Raw genomic sequence first — 21,726 nt, 5'->3', positions numbered from 1 at the left:
AGATCCGTCATGGCGACCACAGAGGACACTGCCCGGCTGTCAGGGGGAGTTAATGCACAATACTGGAGTTATTAAGGTTTCAAGGCCTTTTTTCAAATCTGGACTCACATTTGAACATGAGCTCACAGCGGACTATCTGTGGGCGAGCTAATGAATTCCTACCAGCTAGTGACCCTGTGCCCTGAAAACACATTTAATAATGATTTGGCTTGCTATGATGAAGAAGAAAGCCTCTTTGAAGAAATGCTGCGGGGGAGGAAACATGGATGATGTTTGCGATGGTACAGGATCAGTTTAATAGCTTTTAAAGATAGGTCAGAACTCCTTTAATAAGTATTTACCTTGGTGTCAAAGACTTTAAACTCTTCTTTACTAGAATAATCTCATTATATATACAAAATGTGCTAAAAGATGGTTTGAAATCGGTTTTACAAGCATAAGATAAAGCAAGCAAAAATATAAAAAGAAAGTGGTGGCGGTGCTCGAAGTGTTTTTGAACATCTCCTTAGGAAAAAGGACTGAAACATTTATGAAAATCTATTTCTGTGGATGTGTGTCTTTATTAAGTCTGTTATATAAATATTTTCTTCTGACAACATTTCCCTTTTTTTTACTTTCGCACATGGCCTCACTCAATGTTGACTATGTGTGCAACCTGCATTTCAAATCTTAAGCTTTTGAAATGGAGGTCAGAGCAACTTATTTGAAAGTGGATGGATTTCTTATGATCTCAGCAGGTGGTGGAATATTGGAGCCTTGGAGGCTGCAGGATCCCTCCAACGTGTTCAGCTTCAACAGAGGGAGAAAGGAGCAACATCTTAAACATTAATCCTCTCATGCTGCAGTTTGTGTAGGGTCAGTGCTGCAGTTTGCAGAAAGCTCACCCGGATTTACATTTGTTGCATTTAAAGCAATATTTTTAAAACATACATTTCACACAAAATTGGCTGACCTAAATCTGGGGCTTATCTTTGGAACAGCCTCCCGCAAAAACTATTAACACATCTATTGTCATGATCGTTCAACTTTACAGTTTGTGATGTGTTATTTTTGCTAAAATAATAAGAAGCCGATGTGAAATTGCTTAATTTTTATATATTTTTTTCCTCATCAAAAATGTTTATATGGATCATAACACGAACTAATAATCTAAATAGATAAACTATACCCATCCTGCAAAGCTAGCAGCAACCACATTTAGAGAACAGATCAAGCCCTCGTCCTATTTATTTCCTTTTTTTAGCTTTTCTTTATCTTATTTTTTCTTTATTTAGTTATGACTCTTTTATTCTTTTGTTTTTTGTATTTGATTCAGGTGTTGTCTCGCTAGGAAGCTTTGCCTCTTTCAAGTTTTTTAAATCCACACCAACTTTTTTTTTTGTGTATCCCTGAGATGTCGAAAAAAGGAAAGATCTAAATCACAGGACATCGAACAACATCCTCAGCAATTCCCATGATAACTCTGTGCCTTGTACTTCCAGCAGTTTCCTTTTAACATTGTAACGATACCTCCTGTGTGATGTTTCCGATTCACTTCTAACACATGAAATGAATCGTAAAAAAAACAACCCAAAACTGTGAATGGACCCTGGTGGAGAGCAGAGAGAGGTGCGAATCATCCATCTGCTCTGCTTCCCTCCTGAGACACACAGGGAGGGAGAATCAATGTTCTCTCTGGCTGTCACAACCCCAAAACACACACCTACAACCCCCATTCACACACACACATATGTGGGAATATAAAAGGTGAATTGACGGAATAATTGAGACTGGTGGTAGCATGAAAGACGGAAAGAAAGACGATAAGACGAGTGTGTCTGAGTAATTCACCTTTTCCCTCAATAATCCATGTGAATCATGAATGTGTGTTTGTTTGTGTTTAGTGGGTTTTCTTTAAAGAGCGCATCCTCCTTTTATGATGCAAAGTGTTATGTGTGTTATTGTATGAACCCACTTTTACTCAAACGCAGCTCATGAGTCACTCATTCTGCATTTTTTTAAATGGTGTGTAAGTGAGAGATAACATATAAAAGAAAAGGGGAGATCAATGTGTTTGTATTTGATATGAAAACATCAGAAAACCCGGAGAGAAACAGGAAGAGCCGCGGGGGCAGAGAGACGTAAAATAAGACACATTGCTTTTTATTTCAGTACATATTCCCACGCAGTACGGTAAATCCCCGAGTTACAGCGGCTGCCCAGTTCGCTGCTGTCAGAACTTCATATGCTACTCCAGTAACAGTTATGCTGTGTTCACAGATCCTGGGAAATCAATGTGTCAAATGTAAAAGAAAGGATTATGTATTTAACAAAACATGTAAAAAAACAATAACTTTTTATCCTTTTGACTATGTCATTTCTATCTGGCTTGAGTTCTAAAGTAAGAAAAAGGCAGGTTCAAATGAGGATCCCTCTGCCTAATCCACTGGTTGAATGTGTCTTCCTTCTTTGTCTAAAGCAGGGGTGGGGAACCTCCGGCCACCGGGCCGTATACGGACCGCGAGACCATTTGGTACGGCCCTCGAGGTAATTTATAAACACACACAAAAAAGAAAAAAAATTAAGAAATCTAGACCGCAAAATAATTAAACAAGCGAGTGCCGGTTTTCCTGGCCAAGGTCAGGGTCCTTGAACACAACACGAGCGCACCAGAACGTCGCTCCGGCACTTCAAAAATTGCAGTACCCATAAGGAGCCGTACACATGCCGCAGTTTTTGCGTGGCTGTGTCTTTAGTTGAAAGCCCAGTGGCGATCTGTTCATCTGTCATACTGATCATACAGTCAATAACTTTGTTATTAGCATCTGGTTAGCTAGCTATGCTAACGAATATAAGAAGCTTTTTCTACAACCAGTGAGGTAAAGGCACATCTTTATATGATCATTATAGTTCTAAAAAAATAAGAGAATAAAGTAAACAGGTATAAAATACTATATGACAGTAAAAAAAAGTTGTTATTAATAAACAAGAATACAGTTTAAAAGGGGAGTGATTTGTAAAATATCCATGAAGAAAAATCAAATCTGCTTACAGTTCTGTTTCATATGGGTGTTGAGAGATGTATCCATAGATCTCCTTAAATCATGTTCACATGGATAGGAAACTAAATACATTTGCACACATCTTGTGTCCATATATTTCTGTTTTGGTGGTCATGCCACAACCGTGCACGTGCATGCATACGCGAGTCATGATAAGATATCTGGATTAAGAGGTTGCTTTTTCTTTGCACAGCATGAAAGAAAGGCAAAGTGATTTTAGTATTTTTAAGCAGAGGTCAATAATTTGTACGGCCCTCGGAGGATGTTGAAAAAATTGAAATGGCCCTTGAGAGGAAAAAGGTTCCCCACCCCTGGTCTAAAGGCAGGGACTTTTCGAATTTGAGAAAGCCACAAAAACATAATATTTGTATGTTACTCTTTTTTTAAATCAAGCTTAAATAACCTTTCAATTGACTATAAATACATTAGGAGACCTGCTAAACTTGACATAAAAGTAAAAAACAACTTGTCACATTCCCTATGAAAGTGTTTCTTTTGATCAATAACTCCTAGTATTGAATAACCTTTTCATTCATTGATAATCTACCATGTTAAACCTCACCAGTATATTATAACTGTAGCTAGTGTTCTATATATTCAATGCCACACATCACACAACATGAGCTTCTAAGTTTATGCTGCTAGGTGGGGAAAACAAAATGTCTATGGAGCCATTTTTCTTCCCTGTTTTTCTGTTCTACAAGCTTGTGGCTGTAATGACCATCTGCCAGCAGTGAATTCTGACTTTGAACAGACAGCGTTGAACTGCAATTCCTCTAGTCAGCCATTACACCCCAAAATCCAATTTAAAGTAGAAATATTTTTCACACATAAACCTGCTCTGTGGCTCTGCGGCTGCCTCTAGAGACAACAAGCTCCATGACAGTTTTACTGCAGTCAGCCATAATGACTCAAGAAGATCAAGCCTCTGCTCTACATACCGCTCAAAGAGAATCCTTCATTATCAGCAGCGGACTCAGTTCCAATAATAGTATTTCTTTCCTTATCTGTGCCCTTAGGCTTAGTCTTGGAACTCATCTAGTTTTCCATCACTGGCAATTGGCTAGATACTGAAGTCCAGAATCTGAACACCACTTCTCCATTACGGCTCTTCTTCACGGGTTTTGATGTGTGTCGAGGCTCATGTTGGCTCACCAGCTGCATATGGTTTGTTTTTACAAAATAACTTTGATCCTTGCATGGATCTGCTGCTGCAGTTTGTCTACAAATGTTCATCCCTCTACTATCACGGGTTTAGGCCTACGCATTGCAGATTGCAGAGTGCTTCATATATTTATTTCGGGAGTAATCTTTCCATTTCAGTGGTGATGTGATGCAGGTGCATAACTCCAGGGAAGGATGTTTTTTTCCCTCGGCCGTTATGGAACCAGATGCACAGATTTGCAATGATACAGTTTCTCCTTTAAGTTTATTTCCCAATGTATGTCCCGTTGGTTCATGCTTTCATGTACAACCATGAATATACCAAACTGAACATCAAGTCTGTATTTTGTTTTCTCGCCTTCTTCTTTTTCATGTTATAAAAAATGAATTAAATAAACAAGATTGTTGGTATCTGTCATGTCGAGTCACTTCTGTTCTCAGGTTTTTTTTTTCGTGGTTTAAATGAGGCCCTTAAAAAATGTTTTAAATTCTATACCATCAAATAATTAATCGGTCAAATTATTGTTCTGGAAGCCAATAATAATAATAATTACCCTTTCTCTGCTCTTAACAAGCATTGTGGCTTTGAGATTGACAGCGTTAAGTCGCCTGAATCCTATGTTTTTGATCTACATAAACCTAAGTCTAACTGTATGTTTTTAACTCTCTAGAGGTGAGATGTCTCCCCTCACTCATCCTTCACACATCCACACCTACATTTAAACAAATGGTCCTCCCTTGCCTCCCAGCAGCTTTAGCATCATGTCCTTTTGCTTCTAACCCGGTGAGGGAATCCCCCTTCTTTCTCTCCGCTGCATCGTCCCTTTACCTTTGGGTTTTCACTTCAGAGTCAGACATTGTGCTTCTGTGGGACTCTCTTTCCGAGTGTGAGGGGTGCTGTTAATCAGCTGTGTAGCCCGAGGGAGGGAACAGCTCTCCTCACTGACCCATTTAAAAGCAACATGCTGGAGTGAGGAGCGAAAGTAGGACGGGAAAAATACAAAACTTAAAAAGGGTACAGCATGCAGAAACTCAAAGGCTAACACACAGACAGCACACACCTATCTCCTGGAGTCCCAAGAGACATGCTGTTTTTGGAACAAATATGAACATATTGATGCAACTCTCTGTTTCTTCCCCCACACATTAAGCCCTTATGTTAAACGTGTCCTCACATAAGTGCCCTCGAGAGATTGTAACCTGGTTCCATTACTCTTGAAGGAAGATGTTTTTCTTGTGGGGTAGTACGTCCCTCACGTTGAGGCTCTCCAAGGGAGGGGCCCCTTTACTGTCCCCAAGAGGGCCATTCAGCCTCTCTTACAACTACCACTTCCAAATAACACCACTACCACTAACTGTGGCGCAGAACAGTGATGTACCTGTTAATGGGAAGACTGTAACAGCACGGGGTAATAGAGAGGTGGAGTGGTGACGTCATTTTGTAGGCCAATTTGTAAGTAAGCCTGGCAAAGATTCCCTCGAGCAATGGGATTTTACGATAGGACTTTGGAATATTGCAGTAAATAATATGTGGCAAACATACATGTATAATATTTACATGTTTTTTGGAACACTGGATCCTGGTCAGGTATTAACACCACTTTTATTATAGTTGAATCAGAAATGCAATCGCTAAATCTAAATAGCTAACGTAAGGCTTTAAATGTACTTCATAAAGGTTGCATGACTTCACGTCACCACCACTAAGCTAAAGGCGGCTAATGTTCGGCGTGATGACGTTTAGAAGTCTCATTTAGCCACTTGTTAGGAACGGCCATTTACAAGACATGTAACAGATTACTTATATTTACTGACGGATTTTATGTCGTAAAACAAAAAATAAACATCTCGTAAGCTTGAGTTAACAACAACACTCATTTCTGGAATCGAACCAAAATGTAATTAGGCGATGGAGACTGGAAGTGTTCAAATGCTAACTCATTTCCGAGCTCAGGACTCATACCTGCACCACTCTATAGGCCGACATGAAACAAAAGAATACGCCTAGCAATACTCTTTTATCTTGACTTTCGGTATGCATGCAGAGACTCCTCCACAAAGAGTTTTTTAAGATGAGGATAAAAGCTGCTCGGATACAGTTACGTACGGTTAATACTTTGTCTAAAAATGGAGCTGTAGTTTAGCAACACAACACACGTTTAAGTCAAAACCAACAAAATGTCTGGTGGTGAAGAAGGATTATTTTTCTGCAGGTAACCGTCTGGAACTATTTATAGAGGATGTGCTAACCTGCACTCCTGAAAGATTTATCAGGACACATTTTGGAACAGTATGTCTCCTCTGTAGTTTTAAGGAGGGGAAAAACTCACTGACCCCCCCGTCTCATCATCTATATGAGTTTATCTGTTGCACCACTGCCAATCGTTTTATATCTACATTGCATAAGAGATATGAAATATTCATCAAAGGAAGCCAGTGGAACAATTGTCTCCGATACGGTGCAACACTTTTTAGATCAAATGTAAAACTCATTTTTTTTGTTCTGCACCTTTTATCAAGTGTACATTTTTAAAAAGAAAACGTAACTGTTTTTAGACACATTTCTCAAAATGATATGGCACACAAATCTCTATGGAAGTGTTTGGTCTGTGTATTGGCTACAATTTGAATAAAATAAGTCTGATGAAAGAGCACAACTTTGCTTGGAAACAGTTTTTAAGGCAATCATCTACCATGCATTTATGTTGAAAAAGGTAGCAGGAATATGAATATAAAACGCTAAACACATTGCTGACAAAGCAAAGAAAAAAGAGTGTCTTAGTGAGCTTAATCCTTGCCTTACAGCCAAGTCTTATAAAGAATAGTGCCAAAAATTGAGATGGAGAGAACAGAATAGGCAAATAAAGTTGAAAGGGATGGTGAGATGAGAAGATGAAAGACAAAATAGCAAAAGGGAAACAGATTGGGGGATGGAGTCAGACTGAAGATGATGAACACGAGGAAAGGGAAGGATTCAGGAGTTAGGGAACACCATTTAGAGGAGAAAAAGATAGAAGAGACCTGCAGGTGAGGAGGAGGACACAAACAGACTGAGGAGGAGAAGGGGAGTGATTTTAAAGCAAAAAGAACTGTAGAGTTGAAAGGAGGAGGACAGGGATGAGAGAGGGAGGGGAAGACAGAAGACATCGAGGAGGAAGAGCAATGGGGGGGGGATTATGGTAACATGAAAAACATCACAAATCAACTCCATCATAAACAAAGACTCTGGTGTTTGAGTGAGAGAATAGAGAAAGAGAATATGTATGAGGGTGCATGAATGAAGCAACCTTTAAAGACTCTAGACAGCATCAGATTGGGAGCTCTTGATTTATGTCACCACGGAGGCTAAAGACTAGATTGACATTTGTAAAGTCTGTTACGCACATCCAGTCTTTGAGAAGAAATGTCTGCAGTTTGCATCAGTGTTTAGTCTCATCACACTAACAGTCAAATCTTAATATGGCACTTGCAGCTCTCGCTTGACTAAACTAAGTGAGACAAACTCAGCGCGCTGTCTCGGTTTACGTCATCTGCAGGTATTTAAAGAACCGACTGAGAGAAGTCAAGTCGGCACGCAATGATGGGCACAGACATCAGTCTGAAGAGAAATCTAGTACTCTGAGAGTTTAAAGTCTGCATGTGAGAGGACATATGGTACATATATGTTTAGAGAAAGGTGAATCTACGGACAAAACGCTCCGTTTAAGAAATGAACTTTATGATTTTGGGTCAGGGTCAGTTCTTATTGTTTGAGAAACAACAGTGTAAATTAGCAGTTGAAGTAACAAGTGAAACTAAAGGACATTTTTGTGTCTCTTCATTTCACAGCCTTGAAAAATCCACCCAAAAAAAATAAATGACTATTTCAGAATGGCTGAAAGATTGCGTTCGGAAGAAGAAAGTATATGGTATAAAGTATCTTTGAAAAATCCAAATATTTAACTATGAAACTTCACCAAAGATCTTTGTTCTACAGAAAAAAATCTTATATAATTCTCCGAAATACACGTAAGGATCTTTGAAGCTTTAACATTTTCACTGAGTATTTTCTGAGACAAACATATCATGCTATTGAAAATAAATTGAGAATAAATGTAAATACAATGTCTCCTATTTAAATATAATTTCTCCTACACAAAATGTTAACTACGTTGCACTCAAAAATAATTTCCAATATTGAATAAATTAAATAACCACCTTCACAAGTTCACTGCCCCTCAGAAGCGTACGCATCAACCTCGGTTACAAAACATAACACCAGATGGTTATTTTCTTCACGACTGCGTTGTGATTTTGATGATTCATTTCATAAGAAACTTGCTGAGGAAAAAACAAAGAAGAACAAAAATAACACATGCATAAAAAGTGACCTGTCTTGCACGTTTGTTAATGCATATTGTATGAATGCTTAAAAAAGAAAAAGGTGTTTGGTGTGCTGAATAAGTCAAGAGAAAGAGAGAAAGATTAAGCGAGAGGAAAAACTAAGAAAATTGCAAATATGCTGAAATGAACAAGTTTCCAGAGATATTAGGACAAAGAATTAAGAAAAGGAACAGAAATAGAAAGACAAGGAGTAAAAGAAAAGGGTGAATATATCTATTTAGTGGGAAGACTATATTTTCACTCAAAGCAGGAGGGTGATCAAAAAGTTGCCAGTTTGAATCCCACCTGGGCAAATCTGGGGTGGGGAGAGAGGATAAGAAAAGGGGGCAGAGAGGACAAGATGGAAGGAACAGATGGAGAGGAGGCGGGTGGACAGAGGCAGAGAGGAGAGAAAGAGGACGGAAGGAGAAGGAGGAAAATAAGGAGAGGAGAGGAAGGCGAGCCGTTGTATTATTAATTGTAGTGAGATGTCCTGAAGTGCAGGAGCGAGCCGTACGTCCATTAGGAGCCCGCCGCCGCTGCTGCTGCTGCTCTCCTCTATTTCTGTTCTGATTTCTTTCTAAATAGAGAAGCATGACTCACTCCAACCTTTTTTTCCTACATCTAAGTCCTCACTCCTTGTCAACTCGCCTTGATTAAGGCCCTCGTTTTTAGTGCATGGCAATATTGTGGACTGATATGAATATGAACACAATTAGGAGCTAAAGAAAGAAGGAAGGGAAAACAATTGCAAATACAAGCTACAAATAATAACTTGTGTGTGTGTTAATGGTTCCCAATTGGACAGTGCAGAATGATGGATCCCTGGTGGTGATATAGGCAGGTAGGTGTGTGTGTGTGTGTGTGTGTGTGTGTGTGCGTGCGTGCGTGCGTGCGTGCGTGCGTGTTTGGCACAATGTGACATCTGCGCCTTTCTGTCTGTACTATTTAAGGATGCTGACCAGCATACACAGCTGAACATACTCTCTCACACAAACGCACACAAAAACAGATATACACATTAACACATGCACACACGCCTACCTGCCTATATCACCAACTGGGTCCATCATTTTACATTGACCAAGTAGGGACTACTAGATATAGCCATTCACAAATGAAATTGAAAAGTAATCACTTTAAACATTGGACTTTTTTTCATCCAGTAGATTACAACCTATTTGTACAAATTAAAACCATTTATTTAAGTTCATTACGTAAAGCATGACCAACACTGGGACTCCAAGTGGCCTTGTTTAATGTTGAATAGGTGCTCAAACACACAGGTTCTACAATTGACTGAGAGCCACACTGATGTGGATTATTGTGATGTGGAAATCAAAAACTGATGATGAGGATGCCTCAAGTTAGTTACACTGTGTGTTTGTGTTTGCGTGCGTATGTGAGTGAGAGAGTCTTGTTCTCTGACCCTGTTAATCTAATCAGACCTGTTCATCATCTTTCCACTCGCAGACACTTCACTTGTTTGTGGCATTTATTTGTTTGGTGTTGAATAAATGTCACACAGTTTAGGAAACATTATGCAGCTTATGTCTTAAATGATCTACTCTGTTTTTCGTCGCTCCATTGGTTTGTTTCTCTCTGGGTACCCCGCTCAACAATTTAGAGATTGTTATTCTTTTATTTATCTCCCAGTGGAATAGAGAGCAGCTAGACGAGGGAAAAGATAAAAGGACAAGAAGAAGGGAAACAAAGATTAACGAAAAAGCAAACAAAAACTAAGTCCACTCATTTAACCTCTAATGACCCCCCACAGTGCTGATAGCAACCTTTAGAATGACCGGTGCTTTGGGAACTTCTCACACATGCACACACACCTAATTAAATACAACCAGAGAAATTCATTAAATTACCCACATTAAACTTTCTGACACTGTGGCATTTTCCGGAGGCAGAGTGTCCGACTGTGTGACAGACATTATAATAAGATGGTTACTTTAGCAGAAAACAACAAGTGTTATGTAGAAATAAAACTGACCGGTGATGGTAACTATGTGAGGAATCGTTAAAGCTGCTTTAGATTGTATGCGGTTGTGAGTGTGTTTTAGTTATACATGTCGAGGAATACACTAAATCTGCTTCATGGTGTTTTCTCAAATATGTGAATCAATGATCACCTCTTTCAATTCCATCACCCTGTAAGTATATCATAATGTGCTCTTTTCATGGTGTGCACATGTGAGTAGTGTTCCACACAACAGTAGGAAGCAGTAAGAATAGTTAGTGACAAATACATACCATAACCTGTCACTGCTTCATGATAAAAGCTAGCTTGTTATTCTACAGTTTAGCTTTAAATGTGAAGCAGCAGCAGTAGCCAATGTTAGGTTTTCATTAGCTATAATGTAGTACAGCCATGCAAGAATTCATGGATACATCAGGTAATTCTTAATCAATATTCTTATTCCATCAATGACCATTCTTAAGTGTCAGTCACATTACAAGTGGTAAAACAGCTCTGTGGCCTCATTTATAAACGGTGCGTACGCTCAAAAGATGCGTACGCCAGTTTCTAAGCAATGTTTGTGATTTATAAAAAACAAACTTGACGGGAAAATGTGCGGTCCTCCACGCAAACTCTGACCCATGCGTACGCACTAAGCACAAAAACGGGAGAGACGAGAAACTGCGACACCGTTGGCAGAAGGAAGAATGGAGAGAAATATGTGGAAATAATACCATAAATAAAATGTTACCTCATTTATCATATATGAAGAATTCATTTTCAAACATTGATTAAAGCCAATCTTAAAATGATTAAACAAACGCCTGTTTGAGACTCCTCAGTGCACACAAAAACATAACTTGGAGAAATAAATATATACAGATATGTTATTGAAAACCACCTCGAATATGTTGTCTTAATGTTATGACATGTATTCTCATAAATGATGCGGTATGCAGAAGGACAGAATTACGTCTAAACTGAGGCCGTTTTGCTTTTCTATAGGTTGTATACGAGCATGGTTTTATATACTATCACGTTTAATCGTTTTTATGCCGTTTGCTAAGACTTGATAAGTCGCTCATAAAACACAGGAGGTATGGAAACTAAGAACACCATATATTTGGTAGATTTGGCAGCTGATATAACACAACACATTCGTTTTATTTCCTTTAACTGGTGGGGGGGTTGAGACGCACAGGCTGCAGTGGAGACGCTGCGCACAGCTGATCGACAGCTGGAACACAAACCACCAAATAAAAAAATTACATTAATTGACTCCACTCCGCAGGGATCCCCCGATACTTTCTTACAGTTTCTCATCATGGGGGGGTCTCCTGTCCCCGGCACAAACACACTGACACACTGCCTGAGGAAGGTTATGTGTATTTTGTCATTAACTTTTTTCGGACCACTTATTTATTTATTTTGGTGACGATCCGACCTCCATGCTGCTACTCTCTGGTTCAAAGTGCATCCACCAAACAATGTGATTTGTCTCCACCTTCCCAAAATAACCAAAATCTGACACGGTGTGAGATGTCTTTTTTAGCTGTTCTGTCGTCATTTCCTGCGATCTTCTTCATGCAGTCAGTCAAAATGAATGTTAATACGGGGCGTTTCTTTGACTATTTATAGGCAAATATGGGCGTTACGTGAAGCCCGCAAAAGCTGCGTGGCATTTCGAGTTGATTGTGATTTATAAAGGGAAAACGGCATAGGACGTGCCGCACGCAAGTCCTACGCCGGTACGCAGTGTTTTATGAATCGGAAAATGTCTGTGCGTATTTATTTGTAAGCAACCATCCCACGTGAATCCTACGCAAGGCTTTATAAATGAGGCCCCTGGCCTTGCCGTTGTGTTTCTATGGAGAGAGCGGTGCTGCCATAATCAATGGAAGCGTTACCCTTGGCGTCGCTGATCAAAATGATTTAAACTTTGACCTCGTCACCGATGTCCCTTTGACGCGCAACCAATAAAATGACAGCTGTATTTAGCAGAGCAAGCTAGCAGGGGAGGTAACCATAGAAACAAAAAAAGATTTACGTTTTTACTTAAGTCAGCCAGAAAAATGATTAAATAATATGCTTTTATGCGGCATCAACTCTAGTATACCTTACAATAACTGCAGAACGCCAACTAACTTTATTTTCCTCAAGGTTAGACTGCCTACTGTGGGGAAATTTAGCATTTTCAGTCTGGTATTCAGGTCCTTTGAAAGACAAATATTCATGAGCTTTGTCCTTTAAAGGATCAAACCTCTCAATGGAATCTTGCTTATATAATGATTGCACACAAACACACACCACATGTACACAAACACACTAATGTAGTCTAAATGTCACAATCCCTAATCAGTTTTCCTCAGCCATGCGGACAACACACACACACACACTTTTAGACATACACAGGTGGACTGGGTGCAGTAATCCTAATAATTGTTGCGACAGCAGCGATGACGGCTGTGAAAGCCTGAATGACAGACCGGACAGAGAAATGGCCTCATTCACTCATTCACTAACACCTGCTTATAGACACTGTCAGGGTAGTGTGTGTGCCAGTGAGTGGTGTGTCATCATTCATTAGATCGCTGTTACACCAGAGCTGAGTTATTGTGTTTGAAATGTTTTGAATTCAAACTGCGGCATTCGTGAAACAACATACACCACAGTTTATGAGACACGCCCAGTCCCGATCAAGCTCCATTAGCTTAGATAAGACTTACAGATGGAAAAATGAGCACACCAAAGGAAAAGAGAAAAAGGGACCAAGGAAAAAAGTATTGGAGTCTGGCGTTAAGTATAGAGAAGCAGAGAGGACAGCGGGTACAGGATAAACTTAGAGACTTTTTACTTCTCTGTTCCTTCTCCTTTACATATTTCATCTCCTGCTATCTATATTTCAAAAAACCTTTGCTTAATTATTGATGTGTTTCTCCACCACACAGTCTTTCTGAAACACTAGTCTTCGTCACTTTGTTAAAAATGTCATTTATTCAGGGTTGTTTTACGTCACAGTGTGTATTATAGTGCACGCATGGTACAGAGAGGAGTGAACTGTAACGTTTTTTTTACTAAAATTAGACAAACATATTCTCTGACAGCAGAATAAAGAACATTAGCACGGGACAACAAAATAAACATTTAAATGTATTTAGAAATTAAATTTGGCAAATATTTGTTTTCAGTAGGAAAAGCTACTGAAGTAGAAATTAAAGGGGCCCTACCATGCTTTTTGGAGAATTCCCTTTCCTTTAGTGTGTTATATACTGTAGGTTTTTGTGCATGTAAATGGTCTGCAAAGGTGTCCACACTCCCCCCAGCCTGAAACGGCTCGATTGGATTTTGTCCACTTCCGATACATAGTGACATCACTACGTAACCCTCGCCCTTCCACGGACTAGCACCCCAACACATTGTACGTGATAGGCTAAGGGGCGGGACATCTCTAAGCGGTTGTTAGGGTTAGCAAGCTTACTGAGTACAACGTAAAATCTACTAAGGCAAAGAATGACTGAATTTGCAGCGAGTGGCCGTGTTGATCACGTTTTTATCGCAATTAACATTAACTGGAAGTGATTTCTCCTCTTTTACTTTCTATCACTTCTGAATTGCTTACCGTTTTCTTTTTTTTAATATGTCTCTAGGTCTCCAATTATTTAAGACTTTTTGTTATCTTTGCTTGACTATAACCCAAAAGTTAGGTTACACATATACAGCATCATATTTACCTTTTTGTATTAATGAATAATAAGTATTAATTGTTTTAACCCTCTGACGTTTCTATACTCCTCCTTTCTTCCCCCTTTTTATATTCTCTTTGCTGCTCTTTCTTTCTTGCTTGCTTCAGACCTTAACCCGTATTACACACTCAAAGACACTTACTCATACTCTTTACATAATATATCTTCTTTATATCGGCGTGCGTGTGAGAGTCAATGGTGTTTCTTACGGTCTAAATAACATTTTGAACCGTTCTTTGTCCTTACTCTGTGTGTACATTTATCACTGTTACTACACAATAATACTTCTATATACCCTGATATATTATCTGTAGGTCTAGCTTAAGGCAGTGACAGTACATTACGGTACAGTACTATAAACAGCTGTACTCTCCAGAGACCCTGAAGGCATCACGTTGCCTCAAGTAAATACAACACTGATTTACATGCATCCTTCCATACAGTATTTCTGTCTTTTCTTTCAAATATTCTTCCCTCTTTGATTCTTTCCCACATCATTCCTTACTTACAGTATATACATATTTCCTTGTCTTTGACTTCCCTTCGAAATACTCTGTTTGCATAAGTCCTCTAATATATACATCACAAATGTTTTATTTTCTTCTTTCCTTTCTTACTTCCTTTACTTATTTGTATTTCTTTCTATCCTTTGCTGTTGCTTCTATCCTTCCTTCATTTCACCTTTAAGCCTGCGTCTGGATCGATAAAGAGGAGGTGAGAAAGTAGTCGGCCTTTACACTCATAGCATTGTTGTGTGAGCAGAATCACTTTGGAGGATAGAAAGAAAGCATAACTGAAAAGGATGTCTGTGTTTCGTGATTAAGCTTCTCTCAGAACCTTCATTCTGTGTCAGTCTTTTGCCTTTTTGCCCTTCAGTCTATCGCTCTTTCGTCCATCTGTTATCCCCCTCATCGAACTCAATCTCTTCCTCTTTTTATGTCCATTGAAGAATTTTGGCCTCATTTCACCTTTCATATTTCCCTCTTGATCTTTCTTCACCCTCCTATTATGGGAAAAAAAGGCTTGTTGTGCCTCTCTTGAAATTTGTGAACAGAAGTCTTCACTCGTCAGTTAAACCCCACGGCCCCCGGTACTGGGGGCAAAACGCAACATCTTGCAAGAAACAGCGTCTGAGGGCTTCTTAATATTTAACAAACTATGAATGTGTCATACCCACTTAACGGGAAGAAACTCAGCTATCAGACAATATTAACAATTTAGCTAAATGAAACACAAGGGTAATAACAAAGGCTCTGAATTAGCCCTGAGCGAAAAAATGCTAACGCACTTAGCACAGAACTCACGGTAAAATACCCTTATTACTTATCGGATCTGGACAAACAAGATATCGATTAGCAAGCTGAGATTCCACAGATTCCAGAAATATAAGTATCATCACTGAGAATTGGAACTCGCGACAGGGGAAGCAAACACAGACATCACACCACGTAGCTTTATGGAGCAAACACGGGAGAAATGTCTTACCTTTTGCTGTTTCTGATCACAAGTTGTGTTCAATGGCATTAAAACGATAAAAACGCCGCTGAAGGTTAATCCATAGGTTAATCCAATGTGTCTGAAATGATTACTGATAATCCATCTTCATATTTATGTCAATAACGGAGTTTTCAGATATAGTATGAGAGCTACGAGAGTGTATGGCAGCTTCCGGTTTTGGGCATTCTGGCTACGCATCACTCATTCACCAATGAGTAATGTTTAGATGGATTTTAGGAACTTCCCCTCGTGTCAATCATCAAAATCGACCAAGGGGGGCCAGAGATATGGAAAATGCACCCAAATAACCCCAGAAGTGGTTTTCTTTTGCTAAATCTCTCTAAAAAGGTCACATTTCACTTGTTTTGCATCAATCTTGATACAGGGTACTTATTATATGTTATAGTTTGAATTTCTAAAGCTTTTAGTCTACTAGCCCATCATTCAAGGGTAGTTTTCACTACAGTATAAGTAATGTTTTTTTTTTGGACGGACACTATGATTTACATTTTTTTACTATGTTCAATCTGAATTTACTTTAAAATAAAAAAATTCTATATTGATTCTGACTCTTCTACATCCAACTCACAGGTTTATCATTACTTTGAGAAAAAAGATTATTGATTTTCCCCTTTTAGAAGTGAAGTTATAGTCATTTGTTCTGGGAATGTCATTTTCGAGCCTGAGGCCTGAAACACAGGCTCGGGGTTCAACTGGTTTAACAGCTGATGGATTGTTGGAGGCCGGGCTAAATTGATTTCAAAGTGTCAAACAAATCCTTCTTAAGCCATTCTGTATGTTTGATATAAACTAAGCTCGTTTTCCAATTTCAGTGGTTGCTGTGGCCATCTTTTAATGGCATGTTGGCTGAGAATCCCTTTGTTATGTCCCAATGTGCTTAAGTACATCTATCTGAATAGCAAGCTGGATTGTTGGTGCTCTTTGTCATTATCACCCATGGAATAGTACATCTCAGGAGTTGAACTGAGCTTTAATATGGTATCTTTAGATTATGGCACAGAGGAATGCAACATTAACTTCTGATTGGTTACATTTCTCATCAGATATTTCTTTTAAATCTTGCATAATTTAGAATAATTACTAATCTCTTTTCTGAAGATGTGAATGTCCAATACAGGGCACTGATTCATATTTTGTAACTTTGGTTGCCTTCCTCTTAAATAAGTACCATTGTGTAGCTCAAAGGAACAATTAAGTACAGACTCAAATTAAATGAATCGATTAAAAGGTTGATAAAGAGACATTTGCGCATGCTAGGGTATATTTGTTTCAATAAAAATTAAATAAATTGGTGTATGCAATTAAAAATCATATGATGTACTTATTAAATTACCAAGGGTTATGGCTAATCATTTCATTTCATTTCAAACCTTTATTTATTCAGGTTGTATCCCATTGAGATCATTGACCTCTTTTTCAAATGAATGAAAACCACACTTAAGTATATCCAAGTACAGAGGTGGAGGTGCATGAATTTATAGATATCCGTCTACCTTTAGAGCCTTATACCCAAAGACAATAAATAAACAAGAAAGTGGGGGATTAAAGATTAAAGCAAAAGTCTAGTGGAGGATTGCTACATATTGAATAGAAGAATAAAAAAAAATCTCAAAACGTAATATAGGTCTATAAATACTCAGTATGATAAAAGCAGAAGAAGGGAGAAGAGACAGTTAATTACTAAGGTCTTACTGCATCGATGCAGTAAAGAGGAAGAAAGTCCAACAGTGGAATGAATAGCATTTTATATTTGTGCTGAATGGTATCGATTGTCTGGGCAGGGATGATTCTGAATTGTGTGTGTGTGAAATAGTTATTGTGCTTTTGTGAACGGCCAGAGTCTTTCATTTTAGGAAAGTGGGACAAAGTCCCATCTGCCGGTAGCAGAAAAAAGTGTGATTCGAGTGGTATTAAGAAACTTAGAAATATGTATATAATTCTGCATTAATACATGCTGTTAGTGTTTGCTGTTGTTATTTACAATTATAATAATAATAATAATAATAATCCTTATATTTATTATAGCGCTTTATCAATGACTCAAAGCGCTTTACAGGTACACATTACACATACAGATCATACATACATGTAATGGTCTACTGTGGACAATACCCACAACAATACCCACAATTATCCCCCAATTAAGGGTAATTTGCCAAAAAGGAATAGTTTGAATATACTGATTTAATTGTATTTGGCTTGCAAGGCTGCTATGTGTGGATAGCTCAGTGCTTGTAACGTCAAGTGCACAGAGCATGGAAAAAAACAGTAAGTAGGCCCGAAGCAATTGGCAAATAACTGTTGTTGTCATTTGACAGAAGCTTGCAGAAGTTAGAATTGATTTTAAAGATAGGGACTGTGGTCACAGAACTAACTACTAGCTTATAGACACTCTTTTGCCTCCAGTGTGTTATTCAAAAGCAGTACCTGGTCAAGACAAGGCTTTCATGCAGATCGCACAAACAAACAGTGAATTAAGAAGTAGAACAGCAAGTTGAGGAAAACATATTTGTGCCCAGTCAGATTATTACCTGTGTTGAACTTTAGTCAATAGGAAATGGTTTTGCATCTTTGGAATGTAGTTTTTGCCCCACCATTTTTTCCACCTAAAATGGCTATGTACAATATTATCTTTTGAAAACATCTGAACATGTGATTATGGCTCTTTGTGTGAACACTGTACCGCATGTTTGTTCTCTTACCTCCACCAGATGCGGCGTGGGGTTGAAGCCACACAGGTTGCACACTTGGCTGTGACACACTGTACAGGAGTTGTAGTTGGGCGGGTCGGAGCTGCCGATGTTCAGCTCCGTTTTACAAAGAGGACAGTTCACTTTTGGCTTCTCAGGCACTGGAGCAGGCTTGGGTGCCACCACGGGCGCCTGCTTCTGCAGCGCTTTCTCCAGATGAGCAGGTGTTTGCTGATGCTGTTGTCCTTGCGGCCCTTTTTGATGGTGTGCGGGCGACTGCTGTTGGGGCATTCCATGTTGATGCGACGTGGTCTGCTGCTTCTGAGATGGTGCTTGCGGTCCACCCATCCTAGGACCCCCCATTTGGCTGGGTGCATGGGGGCCACCCATTTGACCCGGCGCATGAGGGCCACCCATTTGACCCGGTGCATGAGGGCCACCCATATGACTGGGGGCATGAGGGCCACCCATTTGAGTGGGCGCATGAGGGCCACCCATTTGAGTGGGGGCATGAGGGCCACCCATTTGAGTGGGGGCATGAGGGCCACCCATTTGACTCGGGGCATGAGGGCCACCCATTTGACTCGGCGCATGAGGGCCCCCCATACTGAATGGTTTGGTGGCAGGGGTTCCTTGCTGTTGCTTGTTGTCAGCAGTCGTATTACTGAACACCACCTTGCCCCGTGCAGGGCTTGGCTGGGTGGAGGCGCCGGCTAGCGGGTCAACATTGATCAGGGTACTGGCCTGATTGAGCAGCGATGCCCCAAAGCCGAAAAGTTTGGTCAGGCCGTCCTGGGCAGGAGGAGGGGCCTGACTCTGAGGTTTGTGGGCTGGGGATGAACCAGCGCTCCTGGTCTGGTCATGGTGACGCGCTACAGACTGGTGCATCGGAGAACCGTGACCCAAATCGGGCTGTGACGGTGCCTTGGTCATGCCAGGGAGAGGCACAGCTCCAGGATGGGGAATCCTTGGACCCCCAGGCTGGTTAAGGCCTCCTGTGAGACCTCCAGCAGCTCCTGGAGCTCCAGGGCCTCTCTGGGAGTACTGGTCGGACTTCATGCCCTGCTGAAAGGACCCAGTCTGGGTCTGTTGGCCGCCAGGGTTTGGTTGTCTCTGCAATCCTGGGGAAGTATGAGGCTGATTTTGGGGTCCTGGCTTGGATGCAGGGTACAACTGGGGCTGAGACTGGGGATACTGCTGGGGCTGGGAGTATGGCTGAGATTGGGAGTATGGCTGGGACTGGGGCTGGGAGTAGGGCTGGGACTGGGGCTGGGAGTAGGACTGGGACTGGGACTGGGAGTATGGCTGGGACTGGGGATGGGAGTAGGGCTGGGACTGGGACTGGGACTGGGGCTGGGAGTATGGCTGAGACTGGGGCTGGGACTGGGGCTGGGAGAATGGCTGAGACTGGGGCTGGGACTGGGGCTGGGAGTATGGCTGAGACTGGGCGTATGGCTGAGACTGGGATTGGGAGTAGGGTTGACTTTGGGAGTAGGGTTGATTTTGGCTGTAAGGCTGAGACTGGGAGTAGGGTTGAGTCTGGCCGTAGGGCTGAGACTGAGGCTGCTGTTGGGGCTGTTGCTGCTGCCGCTGGGTGGGCTGACTCTGTGCCAAAGGTTTGGGCTGTGCTGCTGCTGCCGGCTTTATTGGCTGAGGTGTGGGCTGCTGAGGCTGGACGATGGGCTTGGCTTGGTGGGATGGGGAGTGAATCTGCTGTTGGCTCTTAGAGCGAGGCGTGGTCATATCAATGCCAAGAGCTCTCTGCATCTGACAATTCAGACACAGCCACTCCTGGACCTGCAGACAGAGAGCAAAAAAGGTTTCATGTTATTAAAACTTTTCCTCAAATCTAATCACACTCATATATTTTCTGTATCAGGTTGTGTCGACTCTTCATTGAAGCTGATTATCTATACTGAGTGAAGTATTTTAAAGCTGTTTATACAACAGTACCAATCCATCTTAATGGAAGTATTCTTGGCCTGTTTTGCATCAGCTTATACATAGTTCCCCAATGTCAGCGTGTCATATTTGGGATTTTCGGGATCTCCAATATAATTTAAAAAAAGGTTCTGCTTGGCTTACTGGGTCATTGAGGTTGAAGAGGTTGTAGCTACCAATTGTTGTAAAAGTTAAAGCAAATGGAGCAAAGAGAAGGAGGGAAAGATAATGTATGGAGACAGAGCAAACTATTTATGTAACACCTCAGTATGATTAATTGACTTTCCCTTTTGAAGCTGATTGCTGTAGATTACTTTAAATATCATCGCTGACTCAGACAGGATGCACAGGAGTCTCATCCAATCCACATGGACACAGTATTCATTCAGCCAACTTCAAAGCTGAAGATATTAGACAGAGTACATTTGGATGGCTACACACAGAATATGGTCAAGTCTTGTGGAAAACATAAGTGCAGAGAGAACAGTTTTAATCAACCAGAAATAGAGCGAGAGAAAGGTAAATCAACCACAAATTGACTGCAGCGCTGAGTGATTGCTGAGCCGAACCGCAACCGAAAAAGCATCACATCTCTCGCCAACACACATTTAAATCCAAAGAGGGATGCACATCAAGTGACATAAGCAACACACAAACAGATATAATAGGAGACACTCGCAGTCAAATGACATGAACGCGAAAACACCTCTCAGCATCTAAAAATAAAAATAAAAAGCATCACCCCTCCTCCTCATCCTTTTCTCCATGTCTTTCTGCTTCCTTCTCTTCTTCCTCCAGATGAGAGCTGATACTCCCTTGTGTCCGGACCTTGCTTGGCTCTCTAATTTCTCCCGACTGCAAACACACACAGCTCCTCTCTGAGTCAACCTGCTCTCGTTCTGTCTGTCCTACTGTAGCTTTGCATCTGCCACAGCTGCCATAAATCGCGCTATCTTAGCTCCTCTGCAGCCAGACCAAAGCTAGTAAATCTGTGCACGTTTAAAGCGTTTCTCCCATCCCCTTTGCTTCCCACAATGCAATGCGCAGATGTACTGTATCACCCCGTCTGTATCCACTGAACCCCCTACCCCCTCCCTCCTCTTGATTTTTTTTCCTGAGGACAAGTTGGCTTCTTGAATTTGAAGGGAAGAAAAAAATGTCTGCCTCAGTCACGTACCCTAACTAAGCACTTCCTCCCACTGTGCTGTCCCAGCCTGCTTTGCAGTCTGGCATTTTCTAGCTTGACGGCATTACTGATCCCATGTTCTGTTAACTCAGCGACTACAGCCTATGCTACAGCC

The 21,726-nt window shown here is 40.7% G+C and overlaps 1 protein-coding gene across 1 annotated transcript in view; it reads right to left on the bottom strand.

Annotated features, from left to right (window-relative positions):
- The window catches only part of bsna (bassoon presynaptic cytomatrix protein a), a 155,127-nt gene that overhangs the window by 58,360 nt on the left and 75,041 nt on the right, over positions 1-21,726 (bottom strand). Inside the window, exons 3-4 of the mRNA XM_034145147.1 lie at positions 19,934-20,281; positions 18,497-19,753 (exon numbers count right to left, since the gene is read on the bottom strand). Coding sequence (XP_034001038.1) covers positions 18,497-19,753; positions 19,934-20,281 — 1,605 coding nt within the window. The remainder of the gene's footprint in view (positions 1-18,496; positions 19,754-19,933; positions 20,282-21,726) is intronic.

This window comes from Trematomus bernacchii, unplaced genomic scaffold (genome assembly GCF_902827165.1).
Source record: "Trematomus bernacchii unplaced genomic scaffold, fTreBer1.1, whole genome shotgun sequence".
Classification (NCBI taxonomy): domain Eukaryota; kingdom Metazoa; phylum Chordata; class Actinopteri; order Perciformes; family Nototheniidae; genus Trematomus; species Trematomus bernacchii.
Note: the sequence above shows the minus strand (reverse complement) of the source record. Positions and strands in the feature narration are given on the sequence as shown.